This window comes from Chelmon rostratus, chromosome 15 (assembly GCF_017976325.1).
Source record: "Chelmon rostratus isolate fCheRos1 chromosome 15, fCheRos1.pri, whole genome shotgun sequence".
Taxonomy (NCBI): Eukaryota; Metazoa; Chordata; class Actinopteri; order Chaetodontiformes; family Chaetodontidae; genus Chelmon; species Chelmon rostratus.
The window spans coordinates 15,665,686-15,690,298 of record NC_055672.1 but is presented as its reverse complement, the minus strand read 5'-3'; the positions used below and the strand labels follow the sequence as shown (position 1 = coordinate 15,690,298).

Sequence of the window (24,613 nt, the reverse complement as noted above, 5' to 3'; positions counted from 1 at the left end):
CTTCTAACCTTGCCTTTAGTGTGTTTTTTTTTAATGAGAGATTATACAGCCTCAAATGTGCACAACCACCTCTGCCATGTTGTCAGTAACTTTATCGAAAAAACTTCAGTAGCAAGCAGTCTATAAAAAAAATTAAAACCTTATTCTACATGTACCATAAAAACTATGAAGAAACCATAAAAAACGATTCAACTGAATGGTTATTTTCATATTTTCTCTGGTATTCATGTCATGTACAGATGTGATGATGATTGCTGGGTAATATGTTGTTGCTCACACTCACATATGTGCTGCTGCAACTGTATCTTAGTCCACTGTCCTCTGCTGATGTGCACTCAGAGCGCAACAGTTTACATCCTAAAATTGAACTCCATTCTTTTTGTACACAGTGCAGGCAAACAGCAGCTAAAAACAGAGCGATGTCCTGTTAAAATTCACTGTTATATATGAAGGGAAAAGAGGGAGACATTTCTCCATCACTTTGCTAACTATTTTTGACCAGTCTGTCTGACATTCCATTTGTGTTGGTGCCCAGGTGTACCAAGCTCACCTGCTCTTGTCTGCACCCTGCCAGTCTGCTTTCCCTGTGGAACCTTGGATCATCCCTTCGTCGTATAATAATAATATATAATATAATTTTGTGCTTTGAATGGCCACACTTTTTTAAAATTTCTGGTGAATTACAGGTAATAGCAGTACACATACAGTACTGCACCCTCTGTTGTCTAAATATTGACTAAAATATGAAATGATGTATAGTGCACACATAAACATCACACAGTAGGTGTTAATCTTGCTTTAAAGTAAAATAACGACTAATTATCTGTGTCATAATCAAATTAGACAATGCAAACCCTGCTGACGGAGTTCATATTTATAGTGCTGCAGCAGGTTAAACCATTCTGTCCTGCTGCAGAAGCTATTTAAAGGTCCTATGGAGGCAAGTGCACAGCCATGGATGGTGAGTGGGGGAGGGCAGGCAAATGAGCCAGGCCACCATCTGGCCTCATAATCATATGCTGAGAGAAGAGCCTAGTTATTGTAGCGCACTACCCTGCTGACAATGACCACTTAAACAGCAGCACAATGCATGCTGGTCCTTGACACAGGTGAATCTCGTCTGCAGGAAAGATATATCTCTGGAGAATATGTTACACCAAATGTGATTGGATATGTTTAAGGCATCACTGATTTATTGATGACAATTTAATGAAAGGCTGTTTCTTATATATTATACAACTATATAATCCAGAACTAGATAAAATAAGATCCACCTGAGTATCAACACTGTATATCAGGAGGCTGCTGTTGTTGCAACTTGCAAGACATAACGGTATATTTTGGTGGGCGCGTCCAATCCCGTGGGCTTGTGGGAATGTAGTTCAAATTCCAGGATGAGCAGCAGTGCAAACTTGGCTGAGTGTTGACGAATTACTCCATTACCCAGAAGGTCTCATTCTGTTGCGCATGCGCTATGTGTGTTTTCCCGTCCATGTGTAGGCGAATCACGTGTAGAGAAACCGTTGATCGTCATGTATCTGATGTAGCAAAGCTCCGTGCTAGATTTTGTTATTTGCCTCCAGTTGTCGCTGCACTTTGTTTTGACAGCTGTTTGTTTTCTTTTTCATACCTTTTACCGAAGAATGAGCGAAAACGATGACATCGAAGTCGACAGCGATGTACGTGGTTTAGTTTCCTCTACGAGTAGCTAGCCAAATTGTTAGCCAAACAGCAACTTTAACATTCCTGTCAACCTACGCTACCTGATTGGGCTAGCTAGCTAGCTAGCTGTGTTTCTTGGTAAACATGTCCTGTTACGATAAATAGAGACAAAATTCTTAAAATAAAAGTGCTTTTGGAGTACTGGCTGGGTGGCTTGTAAATCAAACTCGAGTACATTAGTCTGGTGAATAAGGTGTGTGGTTTTACTGCGGTCAAGTGAGCCGTCGTTTACGAAAACCCTGTTAAGCAGCGGACAATTGGAATTTCGCCTCTACCCGTACAATTACGGTACCGGTGCTCGGCGCGGCCAAAAGTTGCGTAAAAGATTTGTCGCCGAGGTCTTGTTGTGCAAGGGAAACTGCGATAAATGTGTCACATTTCACTTACCTAATAAGAATATACTATACAACAAATCGGATCATGAATGCGTATTCTAGAAAATGTCATAGATATGAGATACATATTAAAAATCTTTAATTATTAATGCAGCTCCACTGTGAATAGGCGTTGTAATGCATAGGAAACTCCCGTTTTGTTTTTGTTTCAAAAATATGATACAGCGTTTCTATAATAGGTTTGCTGCGATCCACGTGGATTTCTCCCTATTCCACCCTTGACTGTTGTACTATAAAAATGGGAAAATGTCATGCTACTGTAAACTTCGGAGAAGGAAAAGTCACACCTCAAGTTACATTGCATTGTAACACCCAAGGCTTATTGCCTTGGTATTTGAACTCATAAAACACTTTCCTTTGAGAGGTTAAGCTGAAAGTCCCCTGATGTGACCACGTACGGTCATTACACTGTACTGCTCTGGAGAAAAGTCAAAGGGGAAAGTCAGATTGGACATTTTCATGTCAGGGTTGTAGTTAACGTTGTACTAATCGTCAGTACAGAGTGTTTACACGTCCATTTTGGCCGCAGTACCGTAATTGCAGAAATGGGTGCGCAACAAAACCCAACGACGACTCGCTTGACCGCAGTGCATACAGGACACAAGAGACGGCTGTGCTCATGTTTTTATGATTTGCCGATTAGGGCTTGCCAAGGTCGTCTGTTATTGCCCTGCAGCCCTCTGAACCTTTCCGAATACGTTCTCCTACAGCAAGACTCCAGTGCTGTTGTGGGAGTTTATGTTTAATTTGAATCATATACGTGTCAAATGCAACATTAGACATAGTGCACATGCTAATTTAATTCCTAATGGTGTACAGTCCAGCTACATTAATTGCCCATTAAATGTGCTGTGGGGATTTAATTGAGTATGTGTCTGAAATCGTGTCAGATCCTCGATCTGGTCACATATTTCTCAGAGCCATGGATTCCCCTCCCCCATTTGATTAAGCTGGGATCTCCAGCTTTGGATTCTCCTCGGGCCTAAGTGTGCATGTACTGGTAGGCCTGTTAAGCCTACACTGTTCACCGTTTCTAATGTGACAGGATAGTTAAAACATGATAGAAAGACAAGTTTATATTTCAGTGGCAACACTTTTATACGAAAGGATATTTTTTCACTTTGCTTTTACATTTGTAATCAGTGTCAGACAAACTGTAACTAGTTATTCTAACTGTATTGTTGCAAGGTTTCACAAGACAGAACACTGTGTTCTTGTTGTCATGTTTGATAATTAACAAGACTTTAGGCCAGACAGGTATTTTCAGTGTTGTCCTCTGATCCTTAACTTGGAGTGCATCCTGTCCCAACGCTTTCCAATCATCTCAATGAGCAGTCTCCTCGAAACAGCATCCAGCCTTAAGCTTGAGCTGACTGACTTCTGTAAAGCTACAGCAGGTGCTGAACAAGTGAACTGTAAATGCCCTTTAAGCAACTTAAAGCAAACAGCACACCTTCACCTGAGATTCTGTAAATAGATCTCATCCCTGTAAATATTGTACCTACAACAGAGGTTCCTGCTGTAACAGATCAGGAAAATTAGATGTGCACATGTACACACCAGGGCTCTGTGAAAGATATGACTGTGACTTATTCAATATACATGCAATTTAAAGCTGCCACACTTTTATATTGCAGCTTTAAAATTCCCCTGCCTTTTACTTATATGTTAGAAATCACATGGTTATCAAGTCACAAACTTTCTTGTGACTAACTGGGTCTTATCTGGTGTGTTTCTGTACCACCCCAAGTCCAAAAAAGTTGGGACGCTGTGTTGAAACATGACAAGACAATATGTTTAATGTTTGACCTCAACGACTACATTGATTGCTGTTAATATTTGATTATTCTGAATATGATGTGGCAATATGTTTCAAACAAGCAACAAAACACTGGGAAAGTTGTGGGACGCTTCAAGAACACCTGTTTGGATCATTCCGCAGGTAAACATGTTGATTGTTAAGAGGTGATAGTATCATGATATGGTATGAAAGGGGCGTCCTGGAAAGGCTCAGTCACTCACAAGCAAGGATGAAGGGAGCTTTACCACTTTGTGAACACATGATTGTAGAAAGGATGTTACTACATGGGCTCAGGAACACTTCAGAAAACTTGTCAGTAAAAACATTTAGTTTACAAATGATTGCATTCTGTTTTATTTACGTTTCAACCAGCATCACAGCATTTTCGGACTCAAGGCTGTATGTATGACCTGTGTTTTAAGTGTACACGTTGCATGTCCCTTCACAGGCAGACAAGCGAGCACATCACAATGCGCTTGAGCGCAAACGCAGGGACCACATTAAAGACAGCTTTCACGGTTTACGAGATTCTGTGCCTGCATTACAAGGGGAGAAGGTGAGAGGAAAATAATCATTTTCTACATTCCATGACAAAGCAAGAAAATCGTTTTTGTTTGGGCCCTGTTTTTCTTTCCTTCACTATATTGTCTAAAAGTGTTATTTGGTTGTGCACCTGCAAAGCACTTTTGTCAACCATGAGAACTGTGTGCTTACCTGGAGACTATCAGCACAAGCAATACAAAGTACAGGAGAGCTGCGTTTCGCTGGTAGAGATGAGCAGCAGGTGAAAATGCAGGTTCTCTGATCTTTTTGTTTTTTGTCTGTCTTTTATGCTAAAAACTATTCTGCAACATGTCAGTATTAGCACATGTACCAAAGGTTGCTAACTTCTGGAATAGTTCTGTTTTTTACTCTTACTTTATCATACAGACTAAAATCTATTTGCAATGTTCACATATAACACTGTGACTGTGTGTTTAGAGAGAGAATGCCATGTTTTACCTGAACATATAGACACTGCAGCATTGTCCCATGGCTCTCTGAAATTTTTGCTGACAGAACTCTGTCAAACAGGCTTCCCGAGCACAGATTCTAGACAAAGCCACGGAGTACATCCAGTACATGAGGCGAAAAAACCATACCCACCAGCAAGACATCGACGACTTAAAGAAGCAGAATGCACTGTTGGAGCAGCAGGGTGAGCGGAGGACATGTTGTCGGTGTCTTTCTATTTCAAAGTGAAGCAACATGCAGAATTTGATGAGGGTGGTGTTTACTAGTGTGTTTGTCTTTCTGTGTGGGTGATGCTGCTGCAGTTCGTGCACTGGAGAAGGCCAAGGGGAACACTCAGCTCCAGACAAACTACTCTTCTGACAGCAGCTTGTACACAAACCGCAAAGGGAGCGCGGTGTCCGCCTTCGACGGCGGGTCTGACTCCAGCTCTGAATCAGAGCCCGAGGAGCCGCCCAACAGAAAGAAGCTGCGCGTGGAGCCCAGCTAGACCCAGGTCGACCCCTGTTCTTCAAACAGACTCTTTTTGCCCACCAGCCCCCGACTCCTCCTACCTGTCCGCACTCGGTCCTGCCTTCTTACGCCAGTCCAGGAGACAAGGCGGAGACTGTGTGAGAGAGGTGCTATCATGTATAAAACGCTTCTACCTTCCTTTTTCCTCCTGGCAAGCATCCTGTCACTCCTTTTGTGGCCCAGCAACAACTTTTAAGACCCCCGAAGTGAGGCAGCTCTGCAGTTTTGAAGGACTTTATGCTTTTCAAACCTCATGATAACCATTCAGAATCAAATGTGGAGATGACAAGGTATGAGTCTTTAGTAAAGCTACATAAAACATTGACAAACCATTGACAAAATGATAATTAGAGATAGTTTACCTTTTTAATATTCATACTTTTCCAGAGAAGAATGTGAAGTTGCTTTTGAAAAAAAAAAAAAGGCTGTTATGCAAGTTGCAACCCCCCCTTATTCAGTGTAGGTGGCTGAAATTTTTGTGTTTGAAAATGTTTGTGCAAATGAATCCCTCTATTTATAGTGATGCACCGGAATTGATTTCTCACCTTTATGTCTGATATCCCTCATATTTGGCTTGAGATTTTCCAGAGAACACTGGAGGATGAGCAAGTTGACCTTCTGCTTTAGTGTATTTTCCACAGGTTCAACTTTATTTTCCTCTATTTTTATTATTATCAAATAAAATGTGGGTATGAAAAAATCCCCTTATGGATACTGAATGTTACGCAATGCAGTTAAAGGGCAGTGACCTTTATTTTTGTTAATGAAGTCCATTTCAGTGTGACGTATATAACACTGTATACTCTTAAATGGTGTCAGCTCTGCAAAGAAAAGCCTTTCCCTCGAAATATTTGCCTGTGCTAGGAACATTTCTTTTTTCCTCCTTTTTGCAGAGATAAATTAGTGTGTACGTGATCAATATTTGTTTGTTCCATTCCATGGAAATTACAGGTATGTTGTACATACTGCCAACGGTTGTCTTGCAAGTTAAGGCATACCTTTATTATGAGACTATAAATAAAACTATTTTATCCTTTTGGGATGTATTTGTGACTCAACCTGTTTTTCATAACATCTCATGATTTGCACATTAAGCTTCTTGAATTACTATTATTTTAAAGCAAGTAAGTAATTATTAAACCACTGTTTCTGTGTTTGGCGTTGAAGGGAAACAGCTGAGTGAGGAAATTAATTTTCAACCCCAGCTGAATGAATAAGTTTTAATCAATGTGTTTTTAATCAAATTTTAAGAAACTTGTCTGATTTACAACAATTAGGAGGGAAAATATTCTGAAATGATAACCTCTTAAATGTTTCTAGATCACCATACATTACTTAGGGCATCAGTGGTACAAACAGATGATAAAGATGTCTTAGCTTTATTCCTCAGTTTCAGATATTTCGTTTTAATTCACAAGAGCATCGGGAGGCAGGTACCTGTATTCAGGCTACCAGTGAAGACACAGAGGTAATATCCTCACTAATATTTCATGAACTTTGGGGTATTACATGACATGAAACAGCTCTGAGACTGACTGAAAAACACTGGTTATGATAAAATAATACCTTTCCTAATAGAAGTTTGGCCCCAGGAAAAAGAGGTCACAATAACAATGGAAAGGAGGGTCCACAGGACCTGTTTTTAATGACTCACAAACAGGTGAGGTGAGGTCATATCCTGAGTAATATTTCAGGAACTTTGGGACATTACATGACATGAAAAACACTTCACATTGAGGGATTTCATATGTTGGAAATTTCAAAGTCTGATTCTGACAATTGTAGACTAAATATTTTAAGATTTGATAGTGCATATGCAAAAAATTAAAGATTTAGTATTTGAAAGTGCCTCTTGGATGAGAGTCTTCTAGAACCTCAAACAAGTCCAGTCGGCTGTGTGAAGCTCTAGTTCCATGACCTGGATGAGTTAAATGAAAAAAAGAAAATAGGCTTTGTTGTTGTTTTTGAAGTATAGAAGAAAAAAACCGTCTCTGGTGGTGGGTTAAATGTCATTAGGTGAGCAGGGTTATGTAAGTATTAATAGTTTAAATATTGAACTTGGCTTGAGGTCAGTTTGACGCGTCGCAGCTGACGCTCCTCCTGGAGGAGGCTGCCTCTACAAGGATGCAGGTTGCGCGATGCCTTCTGGAGTCGTAGGAAATATTAAACACGTAGAAACGTAAAATACACCTGTAATATTCTGCCCGATATGACACAATGTAAAGATTTTGTAGGAGAAAGTACGGAGGCCGTGACAAAACAAAAGGCTAAGGTGATGCTTTTAAAATGTTGTGCGGATGAAATACAAGTAAGCTAATCACAAGTGTTGAGGTTTCTACAGTGTTCTCACTCGCTAAAACGAACCATAAAATAATTTGCTATATTTATTTAAAAAACAAAAAAGTAAGACACTTGGTCAGGCTTGAAACGTTGTCGTGAGTTCCAACAAGCTCTTCTTGTGTTTACAATTCACGCGGCTGCAAGTTTCCGAGGGGCCGTAGAGGCATCACACTGCAACTGTGAGGTGAAGGCATCAGCCGGGAGCTACATGGAAGAGTCATGCTTTCCTCTGCAGCTTAGTTTCTGGTCATGGCCAAGCAGTACGACGTGTTGTTCAGGCTGCTCCTGCTCGGAGACTCGGGGGTTGGGAAGACCTGCATGTTGCGCAGGTTCACGGAGAGTGAATTTGATCCTGCGCATATCTCCACCATCGGTAAGCCACCCAACAAGTTCTTCACTTTCAGAAACTCATCATGTGGCTGTGTGTTAGCGGCAGCTTGAACAGCAGTGGATACTGTTTATTTATTTATTATTTTTGTTAACAGAATGAATGCAGGAATACAGAAGCACGATTTCCTGTAATTTCCCTTTAATTCAGAGTGTATCAGCAGGCCTACTTAGCTAGCAGGATTAGTACAAACTGCTTCGGGTAATAACAGCCCTGAAACTGGCTGAAAAACATGTCAGTAGTAGGAAAGCTGCACTGATCATGGCTGTGCAAAAATTAAACCGTTTTCCAGTGGAGATATGGCCATTAGAGGTGAAGTGGCACAATGGAGAGGAAGGTCCACAGGAAGTAAACATCACTTTCTCTGCTCTCAAAGTGTGTGATGTGTGATCCTCTTTTTAATTACAAATGAAACTTGTGGACTGATACACACATGCCTCTGTCCCTGATTAGACGACTGATGACGTTGAGATAAATGGATGAGCTGTTGTCCTTTCCATGGGAGCCTGTATAGTTTGTTGCCAGTGTTAAAATAAAGTGCTGCAGGGTGGAGGGCTCAGGATGTGAGGATTGTGGAGCCCATGCTGGAGAGCTGCATCTCAGGAGAGCGTGCTGGGTGGGTGACAAGTCTCTTGTTAAGCCAAACAGCACACACAGCCCTACAGTAAGGATGTTTTCTGTGGACTGATCCAGGAGCAGCCCCATCAACAGTAAACAAAGGAGCACAGTGAGAGCATGATTTTACTGGGATATACAGCAGGTGCATCTCCAGGAGAAGACCCGTATTCAGACCAGACTGTACGGCTATACAGCCTCTGCCAACCAATGGAGCCACTCACTATTTTAGATCCTTCAGAGCCAGAGGAAGTAGAGCAACAGGTGTGTAGGATAGAATAATGTGATGGAGGTGAAACGATTAGTCAACTCATTGATTAGTCGATTGGCAGGAAATTCACCTGCAGCTATTTTGTGAACAGGGTCCCTGTCACACTACTGTGGCTCAGTGGGACACTTAAATAGAACGGAGACATTGTCTTTATGATTTTTCATTATTAACTCATGCCGCCATCTAAGTTTATTTTCCAAGCACTAATGCCAAACACTGTCTTTTTACAGCCTCCCTATTCTGAGGATTTGCTGCATTTCTATGTCTAATGTGACACAAGACTGAAAACCTGTTTTTGGACTGTTAGTCAGACAAAACAAGCAATTTGGAGATGTTAGTTAAGGATTATCTTATCTTGCCCTGGGCTTTACCAGAGTGTGATGGGCGTGCCTTTATACCGAAAGATTCATTGAGTAGTCGGGTTAGTGTGGACGACAGTAGGGGAAAATAAGCAGTGAATTAAGCAGTATTGAAAATAATATGCCACATATTGTGTAGTATAGTAGTATATTGTGTATGCAGTATATGCAGAAAAAAGGGATTCAAGTTTTCAGGCTGGGCTGCAAACTGTAAAACAGATAGAAAGGTTGTAATGCTTTCATTTCATGTCTTCTTAGGTTGATTATTTTTCCCTGAAACACACGATTCCTAAATCTGCCGTTACATAATCTTCACTGAAAACTTCAGTGTCTACCAGCAAAACGTGTTTCCTCAGCTTTCTTGTCCATTAGAATTAGTTTGTTTAAGAAAATTAAGTTCAGTTTGATTAAGTCCACATCTTATAGAATATATAAGTGTGTGTGTGTGTGTGTGTGTGTGTGTGTGTGTATATATATATATGAAGGACGTAATTTAAATATACCTTTACAACATCAAATCACATGAACCTCACTAGTTAAAAAATGTGTATGAGCTAGCAACCTTTAGCAGGATTTATACCTAGCTGGGGATTTTTTTTCCGTCTCCATCTTAAATTAGCTTAGCTTCTGCCTTAGATGATTGATGTGGAATAACAAACTGAATAACCAAAATGTCAAGTCATCAGAATGGACCAGTCTCATTTACAGACAACAACTACAAGTTGATCAATAGCTACACTTAGCTTTAGCTTTAGCTTAGGCTAGCCACGGCTATCTCACAAGCTAGCTTTCACTTGATGCAACCGTCTTCCTTTAGCCGTCCGGCTAGCTGTCGAAGCCACAGTGCGGTAAATGCATTTTGGTTTGGTTTTTACGTCTGTTTGGTTCCCACAAATGTAAAAAATTACAAATTTCTTTTGCAAAATATTTTTTTCTATAGTTAAATAGATGACAGAAGTTCAGATACAGTTTATAGCTCAATTTTGGCCAATACTTACTGCCTTTGTAGGCCAGTATAGTTTAGGATTAATAACCTTAATTATGATAGAATACTACAGTGTATACACTTAAGTATCTGTATAAATTAGCATGAAGGATGGAAATGAATGTCTTTTTTTAGAGTGGCAGCATAAAAAGTGAATCAATGTAAGAACATACACAGTACCATGTCTTTGATATAGTGACCTCAGCTGACACTCTCCTGTTGTTGGCAGCCACAGCTCTCTTGTCACATTTCTGAGCTCCCTTGTCCTGTTACCTAGCGGAGGAAACACCACGTCAGTTGCAGCCCCCCTTGTGGAGGCACAGTGATTTAAAAGTTGACACTGTGCAGTGCCTCAGATACAATTCATCAGGGATAATGGTGTCCCTGAGCTACACTCATGAAGTGCTCGCAAAAGCACACAAAAGCCCACAAAGCAGGGTTTTTCACCATTTTGTCACAGTCGCTTAAAGCGTCGCAGATCGATTCGGTCGTGTTGTGCTTTCTGTGAAATAAAAAGTTATTTTTCCTCTTTTTTTAGGAGTTGATTTTAAAATGAAAACACTAGAAATAGATGGAATCAAGGTGCGAGTACAGATATGGTAAGTAAAGTTTCTTTGTATAATTCTACTGCACTGCCAGCATGCTGACGCGCATATTCTCCTGCTGATGTGCCTTCTTTTGTGCAGGGACACGGCTGGTCAGGAGCGTTACCAGACCATTACCAAGCAGTACTACAGGCGGGCGCAGGTGATCCCTCCAACAAGCGCAGGAGTCAAGTTGCCTTCACGGGCTCCTGTAGCATTCATTCTTTAATTGTTCTCTCCTGTGGGTTCTCGTCCAGGGTATCATCTTTGTATACGACATCACGAACAAGCCGTCCTTTCAGCACCTAGCGAAGTGGGCCAGCGATGTGGATGAAGTACGGCCATAAGCACTCTCTATTTCACTGCTCTGCACTTGTCGCCCTTCACAGTGACCCAGTCTTTGTATTACCTCTCAGTGCACTGCTTATGCTTGCTGCACACCCACTGGCTTAGTGTGAGTGACAAGATGATGAAGTCCCTTATCTTTGTGCTGCTGGCCTGTGTTTTTGTTGGTCTTCTTTGCAGTATGCCCCAGACATGGTGCAGAGGATTTTGGTAGGAAACAAGTCTGATGAGGAGCACAGGAGGCAGGTGACAAAGGACCAAGGAAGCAAGGTTTGATGGGACCTTATTTTGTGGTTTTATTTCGTTTTATTCTGGTTTGTTGCACATAACCTACTTGTTAAATGATAATGTACTGTGTAGGATTTTGTAGCATCCAATAGTTCTCAGTAGATCATTGTTTCCAATGTTCCGCTATGCATTCAGTGACATAAAGTGACCAGGTTTACCTCAAAATAGCTCTGGGATTAAACAGTAAGGAGACATTTCTAAAGGATACACAGCTAAGTCTCATCCAGATCAAGATTTCTTTATTGTTACTTCTCAATTATACAAGTATAAGCAAGTTTAGCAAGTGTTTCTCAACCTATGGTACATAAATACTGCATTAACTGCATTGTAGCTTTCAGGCCTGCTTTCTTAGCTCACACAAAACGTGAAGGTTGGTGATGGTGCAAGACTGCACAAATCTATACATGGTGGATGAAAACAGACATGGATATGAGTATGAATGACTACGGTGTCTGTTTCTGTATCATGTGTAAAAGTGGACCACTGAGTCTCCTAAACCCTGTGCTTGAAGTCTGACTAAAGCCACGAAAAACCTTTGTTGTACTCATTTCTGAACACATCCAACTGCATCTTGCAGCTAGCAGAAACCTATGGGATGGAGTTCTTCGAGACCAGTGCCTCCACCAGCAGTAACATCAACGAGGTAGGACGTGTCTGTCGCAATAGAAAATATTGCCAGGAACTGCCTGCGACGCTCCTCTGACGCTATCTGTGTGTTTATTTTTCCACTTCCTCCTTCCTTCAGTCCTTCACTCGAGTGGCAGAACTGGTGCTGCAGGCTCACAAGAGAGACTTGGACACCTTGCTGGGATCTCTGGATGATTATCTGGAGAAGGTCGCTTTGGAGGAAGAGAAGGGCAGTGAAGATGCCGCCGACAGCAGCCGGAAGACCTGCGCCTGTTAGAGGCCCTCAAGCTAAAGACATTTGTTCTGCCTTGTCCAAGTCCTGCTGTGACTTGCGGCGAAGTCAGTGAAGTTAGGTGGTAGTGAGTGCAGTTAGCAGCAGCCACCAGCAGAGGGCCAACTTTGTTGCATGATCACTGAACTCTGTAGCCAGTGAGGAGTGTATCTGCACTGCATGAAGGCAGCTCTGTGTCCATTTGCTCCGGCAAAACTATCACTACACATCATCTCTTCATTTCCCCTGGTAAAATGCACTATTTAATCAAATCACTGTATTCCATCATCTTTCCTTTCTTGTTACTTTTTAAAAATTTGATCCGCAGGGTACCAATCTACAAATTAACTGGGAACTTGTGCATACATGTCAAAGAAATATGTTTCTTAAGTTGCAATAAGCATGTATGCTGCAACAAGGTGGCCAGAGGACACAGCTGAATTATTCACAAGTCGAAACTCAAACCAAGCAGGGATGGATTCATTTACACAATGACCTTATTTCCTCAAAGGAGACAGGGTTGTGCCATTTTCAGTGACCTTTATGAATGCAGTACATGTTATTCACCATGCTGAATGTATGTACAGTTTGTTTTATGAATGTGACTGCCATGCCCTCATGCATGTTATGCGTTTAAGCTGCGTTAGTGCTGCTTAAAATAATGTTTTCAGGGTCTGCTGAGGTGCCATAGAAATGCAATTTTAATCTAATGTTTGAAACTGACGGATGTTGCAAAAAAATCGAGCTATGTATAAGTTAATAAATTGAAATTGTCATATTTAAAACTAATTCATTGGGTGTCTGAGCTTTGCTGAGTCACTAAATTTGGATTGGAGAGCAAAGTTAGGTGCACGGAGAGTTCAGACCATTGGTTCATTTATTTTTCATCAGCTGCTGTGAAAGACAGGTGATCAGGTGTTCAATTTTTGATGACTGAGAAAACAGATACATGTCATAGAGAAACAATGATGCTGAATACATGTTATTTCCCTCAAAGACACTCTTTGAAATGAGCACATCAGGCTGATAATCACATTTTGACAAGATAATAATTAACAGCACATTCATTGAATTAGGACTCCAGAATCTGAACACTTGTCAAAGCTGAACCTAAACTGCACAACACACATTGTAAATCATGCAACAGCTACTTCATGTACGTGTGTGTTTTTATAATCAGCTACATCAATCTATCTGAAACGTGAAAAGAGGATTGTGTATCAGGTGTAGATCAGCTTCTTGCAGAGCCATTTGACACCCATGAAAGGCAGCTTTCTGTCCTCAGTGGGTCAGGTGACCAGGCAGTTGGATACAGTCAGCCGTAGGTCTGCCTCCAGTGAGGAAGCACAGGAGTCGAGATGACGTTCATCGCCAAGACGTTCTACGACCTGAGGGCCACCACGCTGGAGGGAGACTCGGTGGATTTCAACGTGTTCAGGGGACGGGTGGTGCTCATCGAGAATGTGGCCTCGCTCTGAGGCACCACCGCCCGGGACTTCAGCGAGCTCAACCAGCTTCAGAGCAAGTACCCCCATCGGCTGGTGGTCCTGGGCTTTCCTTGTAATCAGTTTGGATATCAGGTTAGTTGAGCAGCGTCATTTCCTCAGGCAAGTCGGTGTGACCTTGTAATATGTGGTCTTGACGGAGGCCAGATGTCATATAAAATTACATTATTTGCCAATGACGTTTTATTATTCATGTCACACCTGCTGTACCAATTCACCTATTAACACAAAAATTCACCAAATTTGGTGCTTTCAATTGATTTTTTTTCTAATTGGAATCTACACCTGAATTCAACCAGATAATCAAAGTCAGTTTCAGTCCATTATTAGAGACCTTTAAACAGGATCTTTAGCTCTCTCGCTCTATCCTAGCTTCAAGTTTCACTCTGAAAATGAACAGTTTCTTTACCCAGTGATTCCCATTGTATCCAATCATATAGTAATTCAGTACAGCACCATAATTGCACAGTGTGCAAGCTGTAGCTAGCACTTGAGCTTTGATACAGCAGTTACATTTTAAGTATCTGCCTGACACTCTTACACAGAGTGATTTTGTTTGCTGCAGTGTAATCAGCTTAATTCCTGTCATCAGCAGCAAACCCTGAGCCTTAAAGCTGTTACCGTATCGCTGTGGAGTATCAAACAGCTGGACAATATGGAAATGAATGCTTGTGTTTTGCAGGAGAACTGCTCCAATGGCGAGATCCTGAATTCCTTGCAGCATGTGCGTCCAGGTGGAGGCTTTCAGCCTAACTTCACCATGTTTGAGAAGTGTGCCGTCAACGGAACAAACACACATCCGGTCTTTGCCTATCTTAAAGACAAGCTACCCTATCCCGATGACGACCCCAACTCCCTAATGCAGGACCCCAAATTTCTGATTTGGAGTCCCATCAACAGGAACGACGTCTCTTGGAACTTTGAGAAATTCCTCATCGGGCCAGAGGGAGAGCCCTTTAAAAGATACAGCAGAAAGTTCCCCACCATCGACATCGAGCCTGACATTCAAAGACTGTTAAGACTAACCAAGACCTAAAATAGCCTCCACCTCTTAATCACTTCTCATCCATCACAGTCAAAGCTGATGTGCTGTCCTCCACACTTTTAAGCCTTATTAAATGAGGGTGATATTCTGAAAAGCTGAGGGAATATTATCTGAGGCCTTGTAAGTGCTTAAGAGTAGTGGAGGAGTAAATTTAATAAACGTTAAAGACATTTGTGGTATAGTTACAAGATTAAACAAATGTGGGTTTATCACTTGAAAAACAGTCCCTTGCATGTCCTTATGTTTCTTGCCCTATGCTAGCCCGGCCAGCAGATGGTGCTGCCGAGTCGCTCATGCTAACATAACTTCTGTCATGCTTTTATGAATTGACATTCACCCCACACACACACACTCATAAAATGTTTGCACTGGAATAAAAACCCTAAAAACCAATATGCTGTGTCACTGCTGTGTCTGTTTTTAACTGGACCATATATGCAGTGAGGCACCTGCTGTAAAGATGTGTGCCTCTGATGCAGGGTTGACGAGTATAGATGTTGTCATGTCTGAAACAGCTCTGTGGGAGCATAGTTATGAGGCTGGAAATACAGTGGGAGGGATGTTGAATTATAATGCATGTTGTCACAGCACACTAAAACAGCTCACAGGAAATTCCTCTGCATTATGCCTCCTCCAACCTGCTGATTCATTCTTTATATGTTAAATTCATTCAAGCCATACATTTCCAAGTGAGATCTGCTGATACGTAGCCCAATACAACTGCAGGGATGCTTTAACACCACAGTGAAACCCGAAGACGAGTCCTAAATCATGCATTTAGGAAAGCATCGACCTTGCCACTGTGTAATGAGCTCTTATCCAGATTTTGTATGAATTGTTTGCACGGTCTGCAGATTAGCAGTGGATTTTATGCGCATCCGCTCACATCAGCCGATGATGTCAGAACCACAGGCTACACAGGCCAGGCAGTGCCCTGATGTGTTGGGCAGGTTGCTGCGGGATGAACAGTGAAACACTCAGTCACCAGGCACTGTTTTAATTCTGTTTGGAGATAGCCTTACTCGCTGTCTTTGCATATCACATTAAAATATTTGTGTTGTCACAATACATGAGGGCATTTGATAAATATATTTCCCACAGGTCCACCGGTCTGTGGTTGGCATTCAGGTGAGTAATGTTGCAATTAGAAGCAGCAAATATTGGAGGAGGAATGCCAGGGGCCTCTCCTCCACCCTCTGCACTGCTCCCCTGCACACACAGCTTGCAGAAAAAAACACCACCAAAGATCATTTACGCTGGAGCGATGAATCACTCAGTTGAATACTTCAAACTTATGTAATGGATGAAAACAACAAAGAACTATCTCAGCACATGTGGATTTGTGTCAAATGTGACACAATTTCCACCTTCATTTCTGGGGAATCATTTTGATGTGGATGTATGTTGGTCTAAATAACCCTGCATGTGCAGTAACTCCAGCAATATTAGCTAAACATAAAAGCATGCACTATATTAGTATAATAGGCAGTGTATGATATCTAATTTTACCAAATTATTAGTTAACAGGACATTTGCAACAGTTGGTCAAAGGTTTTACATGAACTAGAGGGTAAATGGGTCCTGTCTGCAGTTAAATGGCTTTACTGTGAGTGAGAAGAACAAAAAATAAAAAAAACAAACAAACAAACACGCAAAATAAAGCCGAAACACCCAAAATAATGTCTGTAAAAATTTGACCAAACTTTAAGCATAGCTACAGGAGTAAAGTGGCAGGGGTGCGCTCTGGAGGGCACTTTGTCACCTTCATCATGCCACTGGACCTACAGAGAAAAGGACGTGAGAGTGAAAACTGGGCGGTTTTAGCTGCCTCGCATTAGCTTTCATAGTTTACAAACCATGTTTTTCAGGTGGTGTGTGAGAGCTCTTCTTTTCCCCCCTCCCCCCTCTCTGTCTGGCCACTACAGGTGAGCGCTGTTGCCACGGAAACGTTTGCTTTCCCCACTAAGGCTTCTCGCGAGACTCCGGGGCAGAGAGAGCGAGAGAGAGAGAGGGGCAGAGAGGGAGAGAGAGAGGGGAGGCTGCCTGAATGATCTCATCCCTCCAGCAACTGCATAGCGCAGCGAGGCGAAGCCGTAACTTTCTATCAAACTTCCAAGTTGCCTTTCGGAGGAAGCGGCCGGGGCGTTTTCGGTTCGGGCCGGAGCGAAGACGTTTCCCGCGGAGGTAAGGAAGAGCGCTGCGCAGTTTGCGTTTCGGACTTACGGGACCTTGTTACGAGTTGAAACAAAAGGAGGAAAAGCCGCTGCGCGTTGTGTGACATCCAAAAGCTCGAGGCAGAGAGGGGGGAAAGGTGAGTCGGGAGCGTAGTGCTGCTCTGCGCGGGGTGTTGTTCGCGGTTCAAGGTGCCCACACACAACATCTGTCGGCTGTCTGTGGACAAAGCACATCTTTGTGCCGTGTGGAGGTGCAGTGTGGTGCCAGTGCGCAATCAGTGCCTCTGTGTTTTTTCAGGATTTGGTGGTAGACGAAGTGGACTCTGTACGAGACGTTCCTGCCCGACTATCAAATATACGTGCCCGCTGCGTCGCTGCATATGTCAAGGGCATTGTTCCCAGCACTGCTGTGGGGAGACGATTCACAGGTGGTATCATGCACACTACAGTACACCACCACACATTGGATATGTGTGTGTGTGTGTGTGTGTGTCCCCTTGTGTAACTGTCACCATCCGAAAACCAGTGTTTTTCAGCGTGGTGGACCCCGTGTTGTTGCCACACGAACAGGGATTTCAGGCAGGTGATTTCCTTGTGTCACATCTGTGTGGCCCTGAGAGCTCTGGTTTGTGTACAGCCTGGTGCATCATCTTGTTGAACAGATAAGACCAAGCTCATTGCATTCCGCCTAATCAGTATGCCATGTGAAATTCTGTACATCAGGTATGTCTGCTAGTCGTGCCCCCCGTGGGATTTTGATCACATAATGCTCAAGCAGTCACTCATTTTGTTGATTTATGCAATGAAATGTGCAGAATGTGCACAAAACCAGCGTTTTGTGTCCACTTTGGGCACGTAGAGACTGTTTTGGAATAGAGGATGCAGATCATTACAGTGGTGGCAGCATGACAGAATGGGAGAGAGCTGGCAAAGCAGTGCAACAAGGTAACTGCCAACCAGGAAACTGCGTTAACCTTTCAAAGTTCCAACAGTATTGTGTCCAAAATGAGCATATTTACAAAATATCAGCTGTAGCAAACCAGTTGCAACTATGCAGGTAGGAAACTGCAAAGCAGGGAGCTCCTCAGCTAACTGAATCATGGTGCCTGCTCCAGTGGCAGTGCTTTTTGGGAGTTGGATAACTTGGCATGAGTCAGGTGAAAAAAAGGGAAGCTTTGGAGTTCAGCTTTGGGCAGGGATCAAGGATTTTTAGCATTCTTGATAGGCTTAACTGACCCGCGGTCGGCGTGACTGATCATACAGCTGCATTGCCATTTTTACGAGTGGGTCTAATCTCAGCTTTGTCCCGTTTGCTTGTTCAAAACGGGGCTATTATTCACACTGGACTGCCCCTTGCTTTCTCTGATGGGGTTTCCTATAGAGAGTGAATCCAATGCAAGTGCAGCAGCTTTGTATCACTATTGGAGAAAGCATGCACAAAGTGTTTTAATCAGAAACGCCACATTGGGCCAACAAGTCTGTGTTATGCCGCTGACAAAAACTCCATTCAAGGTTAAGATACGACAGTACTGTGTGGGCCTTAAAACGTCTCATTTAGGAGCCAAAGCCCATATAAGAAACACTGACAACACAAATCCAAAGATGAGGGTCTTTTGTGAGGTTCTCATCAAAATGCATCTGCATGCAAACTCTAAACATGATCGTTCGTTTAGAAAAGAGCCACTGCTTCTCACGTTTCCCATCAACATAAATAATCCACCCCCTGGTTCATTACTGAAGGACGGCGTTTCTATTTTCACTTTCACGCATCATACTTCTGACATTACAATAACAATTGTTATTGTGCTTCATTTGTCGTGGAGTCTTTCAAACGTGCCCACACATACACTGAGGGATGCTTCCTGTTGCTAACTTGAGCTTATGTTTCTTTTGTCTCTTGCGATTCGGCTCGGAGGGAATAGCTCGAGCAAAGATAAAAGACAACAACAAGAGGAGCATTGTACTGCGTTATAATTTGCCACTCTTGAATGTGTGTGTGCTGCAATTATGCTAAGTGGCCATCATGAAATGCTTAAAATAGCTGTTTACATTTTATAATGAATAATGAGATTATTGTTCTGATTAATTCTCAAGTTCAAAGTGCGTTACTCTTTCATAGTGTCGCAATCTAAATGTCTGAAGTAGGTCTCGACCACGCTCTTCTCGCAGTGATGTGCTGCTTCTGTTACCCTCACAAAGTTTTAAGGTGACATCATTTCTGTACCTTGTTGATCTCACCTTTTGGAAATGCGCAGCACCGCCTGACTGGCTGCTGTTGAGCCTGCGCCCCTGCTACCTTTAACTGCCTGTTACTGCTGACAGACAAACTGAGCAGACCTTGCGATATGGCCCTGGACGACCTGGTGCACCAACATGACCAATGTCAGCTACAAGGCCAGTTTCTTCCCCCTTGTTTATTCTTTGACAGACGGTGAATTGAGTCATGTATTCATGAGGTTTGTCACAGCCTTTAGTAATAGCTTGAGATGTATCACTTGTTTTAGAAAAAACGGGAAGCTGTGTCAGTTTTGACATGAGTGATGTGTCTGACCAGTATTAGTCAGCCCATAGTCAGAAGTCAAATGACTTGATGATGATAGAGCCACCAGCGCCGTTTTCCGTGTCATTGTCTTTTTCGCTGGTGACTGAGGGGGTCGATGAGTTTGACTGTAATGAGGTGTGACTACGGGGCTGCGTTTCCTGCTTGCTAAACTGTTGGAATGCTCCGTCTTTGTCTGGATCGGACGGTCCACTGTATACCAGCCAATGGAGGAAAGCAGAGGGCTCGGAAGCTACAATAGTGATGATGTAATCCCCTTTCAGCGCACTGTCACAGAGTAAATGCATGCAGACAAAGGAAAATTCCCCCCCTTTTCACCCCACCTGCCACAAAGTTTGGGGAATTCTGACCTCGCAAAACATGCACAGCAGTTCGGACACTGTAATTATCCACGCGGGAGCTTCTGTCAGCCTCACGGACGCTGAGGGAGTTTACTAGTGGGGCAGGTGCAAAGTGTTGCTATTGATTCTGATCTGGACCACACCTGACTGACAGGAGGGTTTCGTTCTGGTGGTCCATCACTCACGCTGTACGCTCCTGAACTAAAGTAACATCGCTGTGACTGGTTTCGGACATCCTGCCTCCAACTTTCAACCCTAAACCAAAACCCACAGTCATGCAGAGATCAGACGCTGTGTAATTCCCCTTTTCTGCTCCAATCGAACCTCATGCGTGCCGAAAATAGTACGACATGGCGCTGAGATCGGAAGACGGGGGGAGAAAAAATGAAAACTGTTTGACAAACAACCACTTAGTTAAAAGACCTTCAAGTGAGAGAAGGGGGGAAAAAACTTTCCATATTGAAATCTGGTATTCTGATGATGATGATGATGTGTTGCCGCGGGCTATCTCCACTGCCACACGGCGATGACGTGCTCAGCGTTGTCTGGACATGTCTGCCAGTTGCTACAGTGTCTCTCTGTTTGGCCTGCACACTCTCTCTGGAGCGGATTACAGAGCTCTGCTCGGAGAAGAATCAAAACATCAAGCGGAGTTACAGGCCCGTGCCCCATGCGGAGCCTGTGTGGGCAGCGGTGGAAAATAATTCCACATACACAGAAACCACAGAGGTTCTGCTGTTGTCCCTCCTGTGGACAGAAATCTGAGAAGCAGGCAGGAATGCGCGAGGGCTTGGTCATGGCTGAGCTCAAAACAGATCTCAATGCGCAGACAGGTCTGTTCAGCTTGTCCTCATTCCCCTTCATGGTTGCAACTGTTTTTGTTACCTATTGGAGCAGATTCGCCGTGTGATATGCAGGAAAACAGGAATGCTGGCGCAATGTAACACCGCGCGAGGTTTCCTCCTGTACACCCTTTGTTCAAAGGTCTATGAAATATTAAAAGCAGTCTTGCTGTAGTTTGTGTGTTTGCTTTGTTTCCTGCACTGAAACTCCCAAAAAAATCCCTCCTCAGATTGCTCCAAAATTCCACATCCTTTGCTTTGGAACCAGGGAATCCTTTTCCACCCTGTGAGTTCCTGCTTTTGCTCCTAGTATAGCTGAGAGGGAAGAATGAGACCACTGTGAACCAAAGACTTCCTTTACTAGATTCAGATGACTTCGTAAACAAATAGAAGTCTCAGGTGGACTGAGTGAAGTCTGGAGGAAAAACTCCCACTGTCATTATCCAGGCAGCTATGTGCTATTACCCCAGCCTTCAACAGAACAGAAATAACTCAATATTGATAATCATTAGGCTGTACGGTGTTGAACAGTACACTGTCTCATGAATTAGCCTCTTTTTCCGTGTTGCTCCAGGTGCAAAGGGCAGATAGGGCCAGTTAATAACAAACATGGCTGCTTTCCCAGCCTTTCCTCTCTCGCTGCCTGTTTCCTGTGGGTTTCATTGATGTATTCCTGGATACACCGACTACAGCACTGCTCCATGAGAAATACGCTGAAACTGAAAGCTGTCATGTGGGACTGAACGACATGCACACAAAAATCATACGATTATTTTGACAGATGTTGTGATTGTAATGATTTTAGTGGGGGCGGTAATCTTTGCATTTCATTTTCACTGAAACACATCTAAAAATGATCATGTGTTTTTTACTCGAATCAATTTTTTACTAATAATATTTCAATTAATTGTTCAACCTACTTTCATGTGATGGGCATGTACTTGCATATTGCATGCATATAGCAGCTCTTGACATTGGACATTGTTAGGAAACTCCATATTTTGACTACATAGAACTATTAACTGCTTCTTCCAGGGTTAAACTGTAAAAGTTTGTTTGTATCTCCCACAGTTATCGTCACTGTTAGAGGAGGTAAAGTGGCGTTGCTGCCTCTGTTTACATATTACTCATGCCTGCCCCGAATGCTGATTAGCAGAAAGTCACCAGTAGCTGTGCACCTGCACACATCCTGGTTGGCTGTCGTGCCCTGGCAGTTCACCTTTTGCCTGGTTTTTAACAGACCCTAACTCAGGTGTTAAAATGCCCCACAGTAGTTAGGCAAACACTCTGGAGGGGCCCGCAGAGAGCTCCAGTCAAGACTTGCATGCTTTCCTCCTCTGTGACTTGTGGGGATGCAACGTCCTGATTATTGCCAGCCGGGGGGACAAAGGGGTGGGGTGGGGTGGGGTGGAGGGGGTGTCGTGTTAATTGCGTTCTGCCTCATTCTGTATCTATGAAGCAAGACTAAAACACAAGAATCACTGGCACAGCTGTCTAATGTCTGATTAATAGATGTTAATTTTTTTGCTTTTTGTGTTTTTTTTCTTAGTTTAGTGGAAAGTGAAGTATTGAAAACACTGCACCCTGGACTGCTGCTTAAAATGAGATGTGGCCTGCACAGGACTGGCTCGGGAGCATGACAGACCACAGTTGCAGAGCTGCCTGTAGTGTCCCAGTGCAGTGCAGTGCAGTGCAGTGCAGTGCAGGCCAGCAGCAGCACGCTGTGGAGGTTTGAGATTTCCTGGCACGGACTGTGATTTAGCAGGGCACCACTGTTATGCAATACTAGCTGACTTATCGTAGTCCAAATGACTCTGTATGAATTGATTAACTCTGCGGCCTGACTGTTTATAATTGGACTGGAAGCGTACTGGGCTATGTGCTGGCCGCGCGCCAAAATCAATGACTGGAAATGGTTTACGTGTGTTACTTTGCGGCGCTGTTGTTGTGCATTTTGTGTCCTCATCAAGCCTCTCCGCATGCAGAACGGTATGTTTAGAGACAACCTGCCATTTCTGACAAATAACGCTGATGACTGAGGCACACCTGAGCTTCCCACTGAGTCCACAACTGTGGAACTAGGCTGCCCTCCAAGTTTGTAGGGGACAACTCAGCCAGCCAGTCTTCTCCAGAGACATGGCACAGAATCCCCCTGAGGTTTTCTGTGAGGATAATGAGCCCTTCTTCACTGCACTGGCCTTCATGTCGACTCATACCGAAGCCTTTCCTCTGTCCCCAGCGCTGCAGCCCACCTTGTTAAATTGCTTACTTGGCAAGATCCTATTCTTGTCTTTCTGCCTCTATTCTTGCAAACTAAGAGTTAATTATAAAACTGTACAGTACATCGTGTGCACCAGGCACAGAGTTAATGTCTGGTGGCAGCACAGTAGCTATTTGGCCATTGTGAGGGGGTATTAATCAAGCTTTCACCTTGACTCCGGCCTTCCAGGATGGCTGGCTGTGTTTTCCTTTCGACTGCTGCTCTAAGGATTCTGTTGTTTCTTCAGAGCGCTCTCATGTTCCTCTGCTGCTGATATTAGTCTGTGGGGAATCCTTAAGGCTGCACCTATTCATCTGTGCAATCAAATTAGTTGTTGGGCTTTACCCTGATTGCTGCAGAGGTGTATTTGTTGGCCAAGCAGCTGTTGATCGATTGATAGATCAGTTTGACTGATGAAAATGAACCCCAAAGGATGTGCAGAGCATCTTATGATAGATTTGATGTTGTCCTCTAGGGGCCCTTTAAATAGCCCGTGGTTGCTGCTGCTGCTGTAGTGAAGCTCATGTTTCTCATGTTTGCTCAGCAGGGTCCTGACCCTTCCCAGACTGCCTAATCAAACATCTGCTCTTCTTCCATAACATCACCTCGTTGTAACCTGTCCAGACAGCCCCGTCAAAATGAAGACGAACATGTCATTCCTGCAGTGTTCCATTCTTAAAATACAATGTCAACAACACAATGAGTTCCTATTGTGGGTTTCAAGATCCTGGAGAGCTCTCTGTTTCTTTGTTGCGGACAGTGTTTTATTCTTTTTTCCTGTTGGGCTGTTATCTGATCTGAGCACGCAGTTATTGTGTCTGTGTTTTTGCAACAGATACAGTGTTATCGCACGGGCGCATAGGCTTTGATTTTCTCTCGCTTGATTATTTCTGAGTTTGCGATGAATTAAAATGTTATTTACTTTGTTGCGGTAAGGGCGATCTCATCGTAATTCTTCCCTCGTCGTCCCCCGTGGTCTGGCTTGTTTGCTACCTGTGTAATCAGGCAGAGGATGCGAGAGGACAGGCCAGTGGATGACTTCCAAACATCACAGGCATCTGTCATATTGACACCTCTGCTGTGAGAATCCGTCAGGCTGCTGCCGACTGACCTTGCTGCTCACACACGGTTCTACATGATGATCTAACTGCTCTAGCCCTGGCCCTGTCATCACGCCAAGCCCACACTTCAACTTACTCATGCACATAAATACAATCTCATTCGCTTTTCACTGTTTAAAATAGAGAAATGCAGACATGGACGAATGTATGGTCCAAGCAACCCCACATAATGTGCACCCGGAGGTTCAACGCCCGAAACGATCAGGAAACCAGGGAGAATAAAGAGCATGAAGTACTCCAAAGGCCTGCC

General features: G+C 43.2%; 4 protein-coding genes across 5 annotated transcripts in view; all 4 read left to right on the top strand.

The window, feature by feature from the left end:
* The first annotated feature begins 1,522 nt into the window (after positions 1 to 1,522).
* Positions 1,523 to 6,478, top strand: LOC121618181 (protein max-like). Of its 2 annotated transcripts, none has more exons than XM_041953523.1 (4): positions 1,523 to 1,679; positions 4,367 to 4,474; positions 4,993 to 5,116; positions 5,235 to 6,478. In XM_041953523.1, exons 1-4 carry the CDS (start codon positions 1,644 to 1,646, stop codon positions 5,417 to 5,419), a joined length of 453 nt encoding a protein of 150 aa, XP_041809457.1. In that variant the 5' UTR covers positions 1,523 to 1,643; the 3' UTR covers positions 5,420 to 6,478. The 2 variants fall into 2 exon arrangements, with proteins under 2 accessions (XP_041809457.1, XP_041809456.1); XM_041953522.1 differs by having other exon boundaries at positions 4,978 to 5,116.
* Positions 6,479 to 7,980: 1,502 nt separating this feature from the next.
* On the top strand, positions 7,981 to 13,254 carry LOC121618705 (ras-related protein Rab-15-like). Its single transcript, XM_041954266.1, has 7 exons — positions 7,981 to 8,155; positions 10,939 to 10,999; positions 11,087 to 11,147; positions 11,242 to 11,319; positions 11,510 to 11,599; positions 12,195 to 12,260; positions 12,363 to 13,254. The coding sequence occupies exons 1-7, from the start codon at positions 8,032 to 8,034 to the stop codon at positions 12,519 to 12,521; spliced, it is 639 nt and encodes a 212-aa protein (XP_041810200.1). The 5' UTR covers positions 7,981 to 8,031; the 3' UTR covers positions 12,522 to 13,254.
* A 619-nt stretch (positions 13,255 to 13,873) lies between these two features.
* gpx2 (glutathione peroxidase 2) lies at positions 13,874 to 15,056 on the top strand. Its single transcript, XM_041953343.1, has 2 exons — positions 13,874 to 14,095; positions 14,703 to 15,056. The coding sequence occupies exons 1-2, from the start codon at positions 13,874 to 13,876 to the stop codon at positions 15,054 to 15,056; spliced, it is 576 nt and encodes a 191-aa protein (XP_041809277.1).
* Positions 15,057 to 17,085: 2,029 nt separating this feature from the next.
* LOC121618215 (signal-induced proliferation-associated 1-like protein 1) overlaps positions 17,086 to 24,613 on the top strand; it is a 34,315-nt gene continuing 26,787 nt past the window's right edge. Inside the window, exon 1 of the mRNA XM_041953575.1 lies at positions 17,086 to 17,249. The gene's annotated coding sequence lies outside the window, so the exon portion shown is untranslated. The remainder of the gene's footprint in view (positions 17,250 to 24,613) is intronic.

What these genes read in the sequence shown, in the direction of transcription:
- LOC121618705 (XM_041954266.1), top strand. Translation starts at nt 8,032, where the DNA reads ATGGCCAAGCAGTACGACGTGTTGTTCAGGCTGCTCCTGCTCGGAGAC. An exon ending in GGGCCAGCGATGTGGATGAA is followed by an intron (nt 11,320 to 11,509) that starts GTACGGCCATAA and finishes TCTTCTTTGCAG; the next exon opens with TATGCCCCAGACATGGTGCA. An exon ending in CAAAGGACCAAGGAAGCAAG is followed by an intron (nt 11,600 to 12,194) that starts GTTTGATGGGAC and finishes TGCATCTTGCAG; the next exon opens with CTAGCAGAAACCTATGGGAT.
- LOC121618181 (XM_041953522.1), top strand. Translation starts at nt 1,644, where the DNA reads ATGAGCGAAAACGATGACATCGAAGTCGACAGCGAT. An exon ending in ACATCGAAGTCGACAGCGAT is followed by an intron (nt 1,680 to 4,366) that starts GTACGTGGTTTA and finishes GTCCCTTCACAG; the next exon opens with GCAGACAAGCGAGCACATCA. An exon ending in TGCACTGTTGGAGCAGCAGG is followed by an intron (nt 5,117 to 5,234) that starts GTGAGCGGAGGA and finishes ATGCTGCTGCAG; the next exon opens with TTCGTGCACTGGAGAAGGCC.